This window comes from Mercenaria mercenaria, chromosome 17 (assembly GCF_021730395.1).
Source record: "Mercenaria mercenaria strain notata chromosome 17, MADL_Memer_1, whole genome shotgun sequence".
NCBI lineage: Eukaryota > Metazoa > Mollusca > Bivalvia > Venerida > Veneridae > Mercenaria > Mercenaria mercenaria.
Window position 1 is genome coordinate 70171156 of NC_069377.1, and position 15714 is coordinate 70186869.

The 15714-nt window shown below is 36.6% G+C and overlaps 1 protein-coding gene across 1 annotated transcript in view; it reads left to right on the top strand.

The window, feature by feature from the left end:
- Nucleotides 1-7457: 7457 nt before the first annotated feature.
- LOC123537041 (uncharacterized) overlaps nt 7458-15714 on the top strand; it is a 34820-nt gene continuing 26563 nt past the window's right edge. Inside the window, exon 1 of the mRNA XM_053528561.1 lies at nt 7458-7570. Coding sequence (XP_053384536.1) covers nt 7495-7570 — 76 coding nt within the window. The 5' untranslated portion in view covers nt 7458-7494. The remainder of the gene's footprint in view (nt 7571-15714) is intronic.

The following is a 15714-nucleotide window of genomic DNA, read 5'->3' on the forward strand; positions in this document are numbered from 1 at the left end:
GTGGTAATTGTGAGAGGCCTTTTGGAATGGTTTCTAGTGGTCATTGTGAGTGGCCTTGTGAAACGGTTTCTAGTGGTCATTGTGAAAGGCCTTATGAAATGGTTTCTAGTAGTCATTTTAAAAGGCCTTGTAAAAAGGTTTCTAGTGGTCATTGTGAGAGGTCTTGTGAAATGGTTTCTAGCAGCCATTGTGAGAGGCCTTGTGAAACGGTTTCTAGTGGTCATTGTTGGAGGCCTTGTTAAAAGGATTCCATTGGTCATTATTAGAGGCCTTGTGGAATAGTTTCTAGTGGTTATTGTTAGAGGCTTATGAAAAGGTTTCTAGTGGTCATTGTGAGAGGCCTTGTTAAAAGGTTTCCAGTGGTCATTGTTAGACGCCTTGTGAAAAGGTTTCTAGTGGTCATTGTGAGAGGCCTTGCTAAATGGTTGTTAGTGGTCATTATGAGAGGCCTTGTTTAAAGGTTTCTAGTGGTCAGTTTGAGAGGCTTTGTGGAAAGGTTCCTAGTGGTGATTGTGAGAGGCCTTGTAAAAAGGTTTTCAGTGGTCATTGTGAGAGCCTTGTGAAAAGGTTTCTAGTGGTCATTGTGAGAGGCTGTGTGGAAAGGTTTCTAGTGGTCATTGTGAGAGGCCTTGTTAAAATGTTTCTAGTGGTCAATTTGAGAGGCTTTGTGGAAAGGTTCCTAGTGGTGATTGTGAGAGGCCTTGTAAAAAGGTTTTCAGTGGTCATTGTGAGAGCCTTGTGAAATGGTTTCTAGTGGTCATTGTGAGAGGCTGTGTGGAAAGGTTTCTAGTGGTCATTGTGAGAGGCCTTGTTAAAATGTTTCCAGTGGTCATTGTTAGAGGCCTTGTGAAATGGTTTCCAGTGGTCATTGTGAGTGGCCTTGTAAAATGGTTTCTAGTGGTCAATGTGAGAGGCTTTGTGGAAAGGTTTCTAGTGGTCATTGTGAGAGGCCTTGTTAAAAGGTTTCCAATGGTCATTGTTAGAGGCCTTTTGAAAAGGTTTCTAGTGGCCATTGTGAGAGGCCTTGGCGAAAGGTTTCGAGTGGTCATTGTGAGTGGCCTTGTGAAATGGTTTCTAGTGGTCAATGTGAGAGGCTTTGAGGAAAGGTTTCTAGTGGTCATTGTGAGAGGCCTTGTTAAAAGGTTTCCAGTGGTCATTGTTAGAGGCATTGTGAAAAGGTTTCTAGCGGTTATTGTGAGAGGCCTTGTTAAAAGAGTTCCAGTGGTCATTGTCAGAGGCCTTGTGAAAAGGTTTCCAGTGGTCATTGTGAGAGGCCTTGTGAAAAGGTTTCTAGTGGTCATTGTGAGAGGTCTTGTGAAAAGGTTTTTAGTGGTCATTGTAAGTGGCCTTGTGAAATGGTTTCTAGTGGTCAATGTGAGAGGCCTTGTAAAATGGTTTCTAGTGGTTATTGTGAGAGGCCTTGTCTAAAGGTTTCTAGTGGTCATTGTGAGTGGCCTTGTAAAATGGTTTCTAGTGGTCATTGTGAGTGGCCTTGTCTAAAGGTTTCTAGTGGTCATTGTGAGTGGCCTTGTAAAATGGTTTCCAGTGGTCATTGTGAGTGGCCTTGTGAAATGGTTTCTAGTGGTCAGTGTGAGAGGCTTTGTGGAAAGGTTTCTAGTGGTCATTGTGAGAGGCCTTGTGAAAAGGTTTCTAGTGATTGTGAGAGGCCTTGTGAAAAGGTTTTTAGTGGTCATTGTGAGTGGCCTTGTGAAATGGTTTCTAGTGGTCAATGTGAGAGGCCTTGTGATAAGGTTTCTAGTGGTCATTGTGAGAGGCCTTGTGAAATGGTTTCTAGTGGTCAATGTCAGAGGCCTTGTTGAAAGATTTCTAGTGGTCACTGTGAGAGGCCTTGCGGAAAGGTTTCTAGTGATCATTGTTAGAGGCCTTGTGAAATGGTTTCTAGTGGTCATAGTGAGAGGCTTTCTGAAAACTATCAATGTTACGTCGGGGATATATTTAAGTGAATGGTTGGCTCTGACAAAGGATTTGTCAATGTAACGATTACTGCCCTGTTAGCATAGTTCGGGCTTTACCACCCATTCTTAATTTTATTATGGTTTAAACATGCGTAGACAATTTCGTATGCTCATTTTCGTAACATTTCAGGAGTGACAAAAAAACCTGTCTTGCACCCGTGTTAAGTAGAAGTAGCAGTTTACCATATCGGACATCAGACTGTTTCTTCATTATACTCCCTTTGTTCTGTCATTAAACCAATCTGTCCCATTATCATATCCCATCTGTACCGTCATTATATCCCATCTGTCCCATCATGATATCCCAACTGTCTCGTCATAATATCCCATCTGCATCATCATCATATCCCAACTGTCTCGTCATAATATCCCATCTGCATCATCATCATATCCCATCTATCCCGTTATCATATCCCATCTATCCCGTTATCATATCTCATCTGTCCCGTTATCATATCTCATCTATCCCGTTATCATATCCCATCTGTCCCGTTATCATATCCCATCTATCCCGTTATCATATCTCATCTGTCTTCTGATCCGTTGTATCCGTTATGTACCTTCATGTCATATTTCGTCAGTTCGTTCATTGCAACCCGTCATCATATCCCGTCTTTTCCCTAATTTACCTTAACAAATTTCGTCTTTTCCTTCATTGTACCCTGTCTGTTCAAACATATCCCTCTTTCCCTCATTACATTTCGTTTGTTCAATCATTGCGTCTTTTCCTTTACTAGCAAATGTTTACCTACATTATAACAAAATAGCACCTGGGGTTTCGTGTCCAGATTCATTCAGTCGTGTAGGAGTTATGGTCCCTGACTTAGTAAAAAATTGGTCATTTTAATGTTGTGTCGCGCGTAGCTCCAAAAGTATTTGACCTAGAGTCACCAAAGTTTACAGGAATGTTGGTCAGCATGTGCAGTTGTGCACCTGGGGTTTTGCGTCCGGATTCATTCAGTTGTGTAGGAGTTATGGCCCCTGACTTAGTAAAAAATTGGTCATTTTAATGCTGTGTTGCGCGTAGCTCCAAAAGTATTTGACCTAGAGTCACCAAAGTTTACAGGAATGTTGGTCAGCATGTGCAGTTGTGCACCTTGGGTTTCGCTTCCGGATTCATTCAGTATTGAAGGAGTTATGGCCCTGTAGTGGGGGCATCTGTGTCCCATGGACACATTTCTAGTTTTTCTTTTATTATATCCTGCCTGTCCTTGATTAAAAACAGTCTGCTCCTTCATTATATCCCGGCTCTCCTTTATTATATCCAATCTGTTCTTTCATTATATCCTTCTGTTCTTCTGTTATATCCCATCTGCACCTTCATTATATTCCATCAGCTCCTTCATTATATCCCATCTGTTCTTTCATTGTTGTCTGTCTGTTTTTCTTTGTAACCCATGTGTTTAATCATTATAGACCGTCTGTTCCATTGTAATACGTCTGTTCCATCATGTCCAATTTTTGCTACAAAAAATTCTAAAATCAGTTTTTAGCGTTGTTTGTCCGTCTGTCCGTCTGAAACCAAATGGTTGCATGGTGTGAAGTATTTAAATAAAAATGTTAGAAATGTTGACTGCTGTAGGAAAATACCGCCCTGCAAGTTTCGGTCAGATTGCTTTTGTCCGTCCGGCGTCATACCTCAGACATTGTTGGAAGGATTTCAATAAAACATGGCAGAAACGTTAACTGCTGTAGGGTAATGCAGCACTGCAAGTTTCAGTTACATTGGTTGAGGAAGACAAGGTTCATGGTCCTTTACAATTATGTATATAGTTTTATTTGATGTTTTGTCTGTCCGGAGTCATATTTCAGAATTGGTTTGTAAAATTTCAAGAAAGCATGGTTGAAATATTAATTGATTTTGTTTGTTTTGTTTGTTTTGGGTTTAATGCCGTTTTTCAACAGTATTTCAGTCATGTAATGGCGGGCAGTTAACCTAACCAGTGTTCCTGGATTCTGTACCAGTACAAACCTGTTCTCCGCAAGTAACTGCCAACTTCCCCACATGAATCAGAGGTGGAGGACTAATGATTTCAGACACAATGTTGTTTATCAAATAGCCACGGAGAACATACACCCCGCCCGAGGATCGAACTCACGACCCCGCGATCTGTAGACCAACGCTCTTACCTACTGAGCTAAGCGGGCGGGCTATATTAATTGATATCAAGAGATGCTTCCCTGTAAGTTTCAGTTGGATTGCTAGAGGAAGACAAGATTTGGAGCATAAATTATCCCGAAGTCATATCTTAGACATGGTGGAGAGGATTTTAATATTTCAATAAAACATGGTAGAAATATTAAATGCTATAGGGCAATGTGGCCCTGCAAGTTTCAATCAGATTTGTTTTGGAAGACAAGAGTCATGGTCCTACGCAATTATATATACATGTATAGTACATTTACAGTGTTTTCATTTTATTTCTTGTCCATCCGGATTGGTTTTTAGGATTTTAATAAAACATCACATAAATGTTTAACTGAAACTGAAATTGATTTATTTGATTAAACGCATATTTCCATAAAATGACATATTTAATGGCACTGTACATTAATAACATATTATTAATAAAAAATAATATTAAAAAAAAAAAAAATAAAATATTAATGATAAAATGTAAAAACTCACAAAATTAAAAACTCATATAACACCTGCTTTTATTCGCATATAAAACAATTATCAGAGATGGTTGTTCCATAAGACCAGGGTACTTGAAAAAGTGAAAATTTATAATATGGATTTGTCTATCGGCCAGGGTTGTGTGTAAATAAGCCGGGACAAGAATAGCTACTAATGGCTGGACAATTAATTTTGCATCAATTCTGTTCTCTAAAGATCGTAAACAAACAGAATTTGGCATATCTGAGACGCTGTCATGTGTGGAACAGTTATCATGCATCAAAGTGATTCATTTTCTCCTCTTTGTACCATTTATATTTTATTAACATTGAGTTTAGATACAAGATACAAGAATCTTTATTTTGAGTCGGTTTTTTTAAACATATAACATTAGCATTTTGCTATTTTCCGACTATAAAACATAAAGACAATAAAGCATTTAAAAAAACAAACGACCTGTAACTAAAAGATATTAATTAAGTTAAGATTATACATTAAAGACATGGTTAAAACAAACATGACTGGCCGATAAAAAAGGATTTACGCGGCATGTTGTATGTTTTATTTCTTGAATTGAACAATGTACAATAGATTATGAAAGTAAGTAAATCACGAAGACTTTTATGATAACTGAAAAGATCATGACACCAGGTAAAATTCACGAAAACAAAATTAATACTGAAGTTAAAATCAATTCTGTTTTAAATGCAGATACTTTATTTACATTGCAAAAACATATTCAATATAAGAATGTGGTCACAACGAAGACGCCATTTCACATAGGCATGTGCTATTTGATGACACAACTGAAGGACTTCAGTCTGTTTTACCTTTTTGTACTGTAACCGAGTAGAAAAAATACCGACAGTTTGCATTTGTGATCCAAGGGCCGATAGTAAAGCTTTCTCTTTTAATGTTTAATTGGCAAAATTGGCATAATTGACACTGATATTTAAATGTATATGAAATAAGACGAGAACAACAACATAAGAAGAAATGGGCATCTCTTTCTTTTTAGAACCGAAATATTCATTGCAATATTTAACTGAATTTCATATGTTGTTAATTTGTGATATTAACACAAAATGAATTACTCGTGAAGTAAAATTACATTAGATAAAACCTACACGAATAAAACTTTCAAACACAAATTAACTTAACTGATAAAATCATTACTTTAACCTTTTGATCACAATACCGCATATTCACGCAGCATAATAATATCGTCTGCATATGACACTACAACAACAACTTCAACAAAATTAGTGGAAATAAACCGTCTGAGAACGAATCAAATTTTTATTTCACAAAAATGAAATAAATATCATTCAAAAGATAAATTCAATGAGAGTAGGAAATTACTTGCACCTAAGCTTTCATATCAATGGTTTTATACAAAAAAATTGCTTTAAGAAACGCATGTATGAGATTTTTACACATTTTATATGGAAAATAGAAGGCAAAAAATGACGAAATGATGGCATTAAATATCATGTTCAGAACGAATCAAAAATAAAGATAAAATTTTATTTAAAAATACCGTGTGATGAATCAAATGTTGAACTTTGGTAATATTTTTGCACCTAAGGTTTCTTATTTTTAGTAATTTTGTTATTAAGTAAAATGTGTACATGCCCTTCTTATTTCTATATAGAAAATCTGACCGCTATCGATAACTGGCCAGAGGAATATTCTTCGGTATGAATAAGTAGGATAATAAATATAATAATATATGTTAACATATTTAAGACAAGGTTAAGAATAAAAAGACTAACGAGCATCATCTGACTAGCTGTAACTGAAAGACAAAAACTGAAAATAACAATTCAAATAAAAGACTAAAAAGCAAGCTAAAAGGGAGCATGGCCATCTCACATACTATAACTAAGGGTGGATAATGGGATCAAAACTTTAAGTGGCACATTGAACATGCATTTACAGCTTGGGCCGACCGATGTTCGGATTAGCCTAATAAACTCCTTGTAGTTGTCTACTTGGCGTATATTATTTGGTAGGCTGTTCCAGACTTGTGTCGCCTCAAAGGTCTTACCCTGTATAAAGGTCGAGCAACATTTCATTTTGTACAATCTGATAGCAAAGTACCAGAGTCAAGAGATTTGGGGTAAGTATTTTAAGCGTAGATGCAATTTGACAGGACAGTCAGGACCAGTTTAAAGATTAGACAACAGTTTGAGAATACCATTTAGACTTGTACAGATATCTGACACGGAGAGATACATACAAAGGGGAGTAACCAGAATCACTCAATTTGTCCCTGATACTACGCAGTCAGGGACTTTTCTTGTGTTTGTCGGAAAATAGCTTTAAGCTAATATGTTATATGCTGTATTTATCCGACGTTAAATAAATTTTCTTGTAACTAGTATCAGTTAGGACTGCCCAAGAGAGTGGTTTTAGTGGTGTAAATTGGCTATTAATAACATTTTTTTCTGGAGTAGTATTAAACTTAGTTATGAATTGTTCATCCACTTGAGTTCTTAGTCAAGATATTAATATAATATGTTCTACCATTTACTGAATACTCCATAATATTTGTCATGAAGTCTTGGTTCTTTCGACCAGCTGACAGATTAAATAAGAGAAGTTATTTTAAGTTGGCAATATAAGTAGATAAAATACATGTCATAAATAAAGGGATTCATTATGAAGTTATTAAATTAAATTTCACAAATTTAATTTTTTATAAGTAATATTTTGTACAACAGATGACTAATTTTCTTCTTTTATAATTACCATTGACTGTCATCAGTATAAAGTGAGATATACTGGTATCTCTCAGGTATAAAACAGTCTATCATGCGCATTAATATGACCGCAAATCAGGCCGTATGGCCGCAGAATACGTGTGTCATACATTTTCAATATGGACGACAACTGATGGATCCGATTCACGGAATATTTTGGAGTTTAACCCTTCTTATTGCTGTGGAATTTCAACTACTTACAAATTGTTGTAAGTAATTACATATCCTTCGTTATAAATCGATAAAATGTTTATCTCAAACAAGCAAACGCCCCTAGATGGATAATTCAAAGAGGCTGACACTTTTTTTTTTTTTGCCATAAATTTTGGCACTGCCCTGTCCCTGCATCTAGGTTAGGCGCATCTGTGAGGGTCAAGTATCCAAGTTTCATAACAGCTAAGTTGATTATTGTAGTATTGTAGAAATTAGCCTTACTCATTTGGCTTATCGAGATTATGCCTCTTTCTCGTAATTCCGAGCCTTCTCATTGATCCGAGCCTTTGGAAAATTTGCACTTGCAGCTATTTTCTGTTTCTAAATTTTATGCATGTTGTGGCAAATCATATGACAGTTAAACAAGAATAAAAGGAAATAGTATTACTAGCATTAAAATAGAAATATACACAACAGAAAATTTTGACACAAAATTTGCTTGTCGAAAATCACTGGGGTAATATATAACCTTCTTATAGAAAACTGAAACCACTTATTGTAAAACTTTTTTGTCTGCAAACACAATTATATATCTGTTCTTAATTTTAAAAAAAGAATTTAAAAAAAACAACATTAGTTTTTGAGAGCTAGTACAAATGATCACAAGTCTCGGTTCAACGAGAAAGTATATAGTTGTTTCAGAGGGTGATGGTCATCATGTGAAAGCCTGGATTATTCATCGACAACAATCCTTAGAATTTTTCTTCATGGGGATTTTTTAAGTTTAGATGTTGGTGTATCAAACAATAGCAAGAACTCTTTTTAAACTTAAATCTGTTACGGACAAGAACCGAAATACCGGTTAAGGGGCTCGGAATAACGAGAAAAGGGCTTATTTTATGATCTGATATTTTATAGTTGTCCTACATGCCCCGGACTATTACAAGTTTTCTTATTTTCCGAGAACAGTGTACCATTGGATCCAACTTCCCACCAGTGTCGCCCACCTCCCTACCCTAGAGCAGTTTGCAGCCTAGAACTTGTCTCGCCCAAAGAAGTATAAAATACACAGAATGGCAACTGGCTGTAATCTCGCGTGACCTCGTATCAGACTCAGAGCGTGAATCGGCGTTATCTTAGTAAAAGCAAACATCGGCGAGCATGGAGTTACAATTTTAACCATTAAAAATACATATGAAATACATGTTATCTTTTAAAACAACATTAGTTTAATGTGAAATAGTCTTGAGACACAAAGTACACTTTTCTTACCATCAAAAGAAGCGTGGTCCGACTCATATGGTGATAATTAATTTACCGATGAATAATTGCTTTCGCATACAAAATGGTGTGTGGAGAACGTGTCACTTCCAGTAAATGAGATCTCATTCAGTTGTCACATTTTTTTGGCGAGATTTGCTCTATATGCCTTCAAGTTGCTGCTCTATTTATTTTTATAGCTCTTTATCTCGCCCTAGTTATCCTGCAAACTCAAGTTTTAATCTTTTTATGTCACCAAATTTATCTTTAGTTTCATCACTCTAAATTTTTTATCACTATATTCTTTCTCTTCTTGATTTTGATGTGCAAAACGTCTACGTTCCCGCAAGGGGTTTGATCATGTCAATGGCAGATAGATAGATAGACTTTGGGCATCCCAGTTTCGACAAAAACTGGCGTAAAATTTTGTATTGCAATGGTTGTTTTGACAGCGGGAGGTTCAGAATGTTTATTTTACTGACTGCTTATAGCTTGTTTCGTTGTTACGCGATGTTGTCAGACTTGTTATTCGCTCTGTGTACTGTTCGATATGATGTTGGATTGTCGAAAAAGTGGTAAAGATAGAAAGTGTGTTGATGCAATAATTGCAATTTTAAAAGTTGATGGATTTAGCTAACTAAAGGCAATATTTGAATGGGAAAATATAGCTGGTAATATTTTTTTCCTGGTCATATAAAGAAAGTAATTGTAAAGTAAAACAGCCTCTGAGGGGTTAAAACCCTTGTCTAGGGAGTAGTCATATTAGTATGGCTTTTTAGCTCACCTGAGCACAAAGTGCTCAGGGTGAGGTATTGTGATCGCTTACCGTCCGGCGTCCGTCCGTCCGTCCGTCTGTCCGTCCGTCCGTCGTCCGTCCACACTTTCCTTTAAACAACATCTCCTCCTAAACCAACAGGCCAATTTTGATGAAACTTCACAGGGATGTTCCTTGGATGGCCCCCTTTCAAAATTGTTCAAAGAATTGAATTCTATGCAGAACACTGGTTGCCATGGCAACCGAAAGGAAAAACTTTAAAAATCTTCTTCTCAAAAACCAGAAGACCTAGAGCTTAGATATTTGGTGTGAAGCATTGCCTAGTGGACCTCTACCAAGTTTGTTCAAATCATGACCCCGGGGTCAAAATTGACCCCGCCCCAGGGGTCACTTGATTTTACATAAGAAAATCTTAAAAAATCTTCTTCTCAAAAACCAGAAGCCTTAGAGCTTAGATATTTGACATGTAGCATTGCCTAGTGGACCTCTACTAAAATTGTTCAAATCATGACCCCGGGTCAAAATTGACTCTGCCCCAGGGGGCACTTGATTTTACATAGGAAAATCTTCAAAAAATTTCTAAAAATAAACCAGAAGGCCTAAAGCTTAGATATTTCACATGTAGCATTGCCTAGTGGACCTCTACAAAATTTGTTCAAATCATGGCCCCCGGGGTCAAAATTGACCCCGCCCCAGGGTCACTTGATTTTACATAAGAAAATATTTAAAAAATCTTCTTCTCAAAAACCAGAAGCCCTAGAGCTTAGATATTTGACATGTAGCATTGCCTAGTTGACCTCTACTAAAGTTGTTCAAATTATGACCCGGGGGTCAAAATTGACCCCGCCCTAGGGGTCACTTGACTTTACAACGGAAAATCTTCAAAAGTTTTCTAAAAACAAACCAGAAGGCCTAGAGCTTAGATATTTCACATGTAGCATTACCTAGTGGACCCTACACAAATTTGTTCATATCATGACCCCCTGGGTCAAAATTGACCCCGCCCCAGAGGTCACTTGATTTTACATAGGAAAATCTTCAAAATTTTCTAAAAATAAACTAGAAGGCGTAGAGACTAGATATTTGACATGTAGCATTGCCTAGTGGACCTCTACAAAATTTGTTCAAACCTTGTCCCCCGGGGTCAAAATTGACTCCGCCCTAGGGGTCACTTGATTTTACATAGGAAAATCTTAAAAAAAAATTCTAAAAATAAACCAGAAGGCCTAGATCTTAGATATTTGACATGTAGCATTGCCTATTAGACTTTTACAAAGTTTATTCAAATCATGACCCCTGGGGTCAAATTGACCCTGCCCCATGGGGTTACTTGATTGTACATAGAAAAATCTTCAAAATTTTCTAAAAATAAACCAGAAGAGCTTAGATATTTGACATGTAGCATTGCCTAGTGGACCTCTACAAAAAGTTTTCAAATCTTGTTTTTAAAGTTACTTAAAGAAAATTTCAACTATATTTTCTCATAATTCTTTTGATTGATTTCTATTATGATCTTTTGACCTTGAAGACTTGTCCTTAAGTGCAATGATAACAGGTGAGCGATATAGGGCCATCATGGCCCTCTTGTTTATTATTATGGATCTAGGACACAAAAATAAGTCACATTTATAACTCAATCCATTCATGTGCTGGACCCCTTTGGCCTAGTGGTAGATTGTCCGCTTTGAGTGCGTGGGGTCTGGGGTTCGATCCCGGCCGTGTCATACCAAAGATATACAGGTGAAAAACGGTATTGGCTCCCTTGCTTGGCACTCGGCATTGAAAGGGTTGTACATTTGTACCAGGAGATAAAATAAGCACAGGTAAGTATCTGTTACTGGATAGTGGATACCTAGTTTTTGTAGCTCGTGTTGTATGTTGGATTATATGCGATGTTAACAGTTAAATAAAGCTTTACCTTTATTGCTTTAAAGTTTAACAAGTCTAGGATTTCGTCGTTTTTACAGACATTCTGTAAATCTACGGACAATGAAAGACTTTTTGGTCTACAGACTGGGAATACGAAATCTGCTAACAGCTTAATTACAACTGAGATCAAAACTGCATAACATGCATAGATATAAACTTAATAGGAGAATTTCAGACACCTTGGATCAATTTTAATTTTTTTTCACATTGTCCGAAAATTAGAAGTCATCAGTGTTAACAAAGAGCTATAAAAATAAATAGATTCGCAACTTGAAAGGCATATAGAGCATGAATGAGATCTCGTTTTACCAGTGTATGAAACAGATTGCAGAAGGATAAAAATTTGTGTCGTGAAAAACTTTCTGTCAGATCGTTTGTTTATAATGATAATGGTGTTTTTTTAATGTTGTTAACTTAGTATTTTCTACAGAAGGAAGGAATGAATTTATGTTTGGAAGTCTGGGAAATCAAAAGTGGTCGTTTGAAAATTGGACCTGATTTGGTTGGCCGTTACCTGTGTATGAACATGATGAAAAAGAAACAGAAGGATAAAAATTTGTGTCATGAAAAACTGTCTATCAGATCATTTGTTTATAATGTTAATGGTGTTTTTTTAATGTTGTTAGTATTTTCTACACGGGGAAGAAATGAATTTATGATTGGAAGTCTGAGAAATCAACAGTGGTCATTTGAAAATTGGACACGATTCATACGTGATGGCCATATCACCAGTGTAATACTGTAATAAGTGTTTGTTGATTTGATCACGAGTGATCAAGTCAGCAAACGCTTCAGTAAGATAATTCTGGTTAACGCGGTGATACATGCCTACGCGAGATTATCTTCAGTTGCGATTCTGTGTATTTATACTCGGGGTGGTTTTTTTCGGCCGTTTTTATAGCCGTTATTCGGCTATATTCCCAATGCCAAAAAGTATGTTTTTTGCCCAAAATGAGTGCAAAAATTCCCAGTCTACATCCTGAAAAAAATTTCATCAAAATTGCACAAACATTGACAATTTTGTAACGGAAGTATGTTAAAGAGGTTGAAACAAGTGTATGAGAAAGTGCTTAAACACATCCTTACTATATCCTATGGGACTACATATTCCCACAATTACACGTCAAAATTCCCAATTTTGGGGGTATAGGCTATGCTCCCAAAATAGCTAGAAAAAACCTTGATACTTCTTTGGTGTTAACAGAAGATCACAAATCACCTTTATTTGTGCATGCAGTCGAAAAATCTTCTAAGTTTAAACCTGATTCTTGGATACTCCCATTGTAGTGTGTCCTTGGGCAAGGCTCTTTATCATGATTGCTTCAGTCGACCTAGTCCAAATAATATGATGTCTTGGGACAGCGTGATCCAATCAATAACTTTCGATTGTCGCTTTCCTGTCATGTCCAAACTTATTCAACATATCTCTGTTAGGGAATGTCTTCTGGTACTGGGTGCCCACCAGTCACCAGACAAAAATCGGGGTTTTTTCTTTGCAATTTTATGAAAAAGGAAAACTAAAACATGAAATCTGCCCTGATAAAACTTCAGCTCATTTGTCATTAAAAAAAATGTAAAAAAACTCAAACAATCGGACTAAAAACATTGGATATTTTGAGGCTCAAACTTTCGATGTTAAATTTCTAGAGGTCACAGTAACAACTACCACCATAAACCGAAGCCCCTGTAAGGTTAACCTGGCTTATTACTTTTGTCACCCTCTTGTTTTGTTTCCTCAAGCTACAGTATGCTGGAATGGTCTACTTATATTGCTGTTAGTGCTATGTTAGCTAAAGCATGCTGTATCAGAATTAAAGTACTACTTCAGCAAAAGATGTTTTTACCTCAATGAACTATGTTTAAAATAGCAGTTAGAGTAACTTCGGGAAAATTCGACAGTCGTGTATATTCGACACATTGAATTAATATCCACGTGGAAAAACCTAATATATGTCTTTGAATAATTTTTCTAAAGTAATTTATATGACGTCATATTTATATATGACATCATGAGAACATTTTGATCACACAGGCTTTCTTTCCTTTTCCGATACGCCCATCGGGTAACTTCGACATTCAAATTCATTTTGAACGAAAATCGTAGTTACAGTTTTCTGTAAGAATGGTCAGTGGAGCTAAGGTATTTAAAACTATTCTTACAATTGCATTTTGACTTTACTTAACCGAAATACAAACAGAAATATATTTGATGTTGATATTTAGAAACAAATAATATTCCCCGGTTTCCAAGCATGACCTTGGCTAGGGGTGACGAATTTGCACGACAAGATATAACACTGTTGTGCAAATTCGACATACTATCAAAATTATTCGCTTATATCGTCTTTAAAGGATATTTATGGCATACAAATGGTTTAAGTGTGTTTTTTAACCATATCCATGCTTTCCTAATTTTGTCCACGCAGATTCTTAAAGTGTGTTAACCTAAGCTGACGTCGCTAATTACGTCACTGATTTGTGCATTAAAAAAGCACCTGTGCATTTAATTAGCATACACATATTTACATCTGGGACCAGTACGAATTTATGACAATTAATTATCAATAGACAATCAAAATTTGTGCAAAGTAAAATATATTGAATAGGATATGATAAGAACATATCATTGTTATTTAAAACAATCATAGCCGAGTAACCCAAAGGTTTCGGTAACAAATACGCCTTATTTGAGATTAAAATGTCCAGACAAATTCGTGCGAAGTGTTCCAGAGCTCTTACTTTCCATCAAAACTTGCCCCCACCGTTCAGATGGTAGAAAATGGTACTATTGTCAAAAAAGAAGGCAGCAGCGAATAAATAAATAAACATAATTAATGAGGCTATATTATATTGTTTCCCGAAACAATTAGCCGGCGTTTGTATAACCTGTTGAACAATTGATATTATTTTTTTTGTTTTACTTTTTATAGCTTGATTGAGTTATGAAATCTGAAAGAATTAGAGCCTACTCGTCAGCAACACAGACACTTGGGGGTCAGAACCTGTCCCCCTCCCAATCCGCCCCTGCCAACCTTCAACCAATATATTTTCGCTTTTTAAATCAAACTGAGCACATGTCTCGATCATACAACAACTTCTGTTACCATCTCAATATGTTTAAAAAATCTCCCATATGCTATCAATGCTCAGAAAAACTTTTTTGAGCATTGATAGAGTATGGGAATTTTTCAAACATGTTGAAATGGTAACAGAAGTCGTTGGATGATCAAGACATGTGCCCAGTTTGTTTTAAAAAACAAAAATGTATTGACTGAAGGTTGTCAGGGGCGGCATTGGAGGGGAGGGGTGCTGACCCCCAAGTGTCTGTGGTCAGCATAAAAACTGTTGTGTTATGTCTATTGCAACATTTGCTGTTTTTAGCTCACCTGTCACAAAGTGACAAGGTGAGCTTTTGTGATCGCGCGGTGTCCGTCGTCCGTGCGTGTGTCCGTGCGTCCGTAAACTTTTCCATGTGACATCTCTAGAGGTCACATTTTTCATGGGATCTTTATGAAAATGAGTCAGAATGTTCATCTTGGTAAATTCTAGGTCAAGTTCGAAACTGGGTCACGTGCCATCAAAAACTAGGTCAGTAGGTCTAAAAATAGAAAAACCTTGTGACCTCTCTAGAGGCCATATTTTTCAATGGATCTTCATGAAAATTAGTCAGAATGTTTACCTTGATGATATTTAGGTCAAGTTTGAAACTGGATCACGTGGGGTTAAAAACTAGGTCAGTAGATCTAAAAATAGAAAAACCTTGTGACCTCTCTAGAGGCCATATTTTTCATGAGATCTTCATGAATATTGGTCAGAATGTTCACCTTGATGATATCTAGGTCAAGTTTGAAACTGGGTCAGGTGGGGTCAAAAACTAGGTCAGTAGGTCTAAAAATAGAAAAACCTTGTGACCTCTCTAGAGGCCATATTTCTCAATGGATCTTCATGAAAATTGGTGAGAATGTTCAGCTTGATGATATCTAGGTCAGGTTCGTAACTGGGTCACGTGCGGTCAAAAAATAGGTCAGTAGGTCGAAAAATAGAAAACCTTGTGACCTCTCTAGAGGCCATATTTTTCACGAGATCTTCATGAATATTGGTCAGAATGTTGACCTTGATGATATCTAGGTCAAGCTTAAAAGTGGGTCACTTGCCTTCAAAAACTAGGTCATTAGGTCAAATAATAGAAAAACCTTGTGACCTCTCTAGAGGCCATATTTTTCAATGGATCTTCAT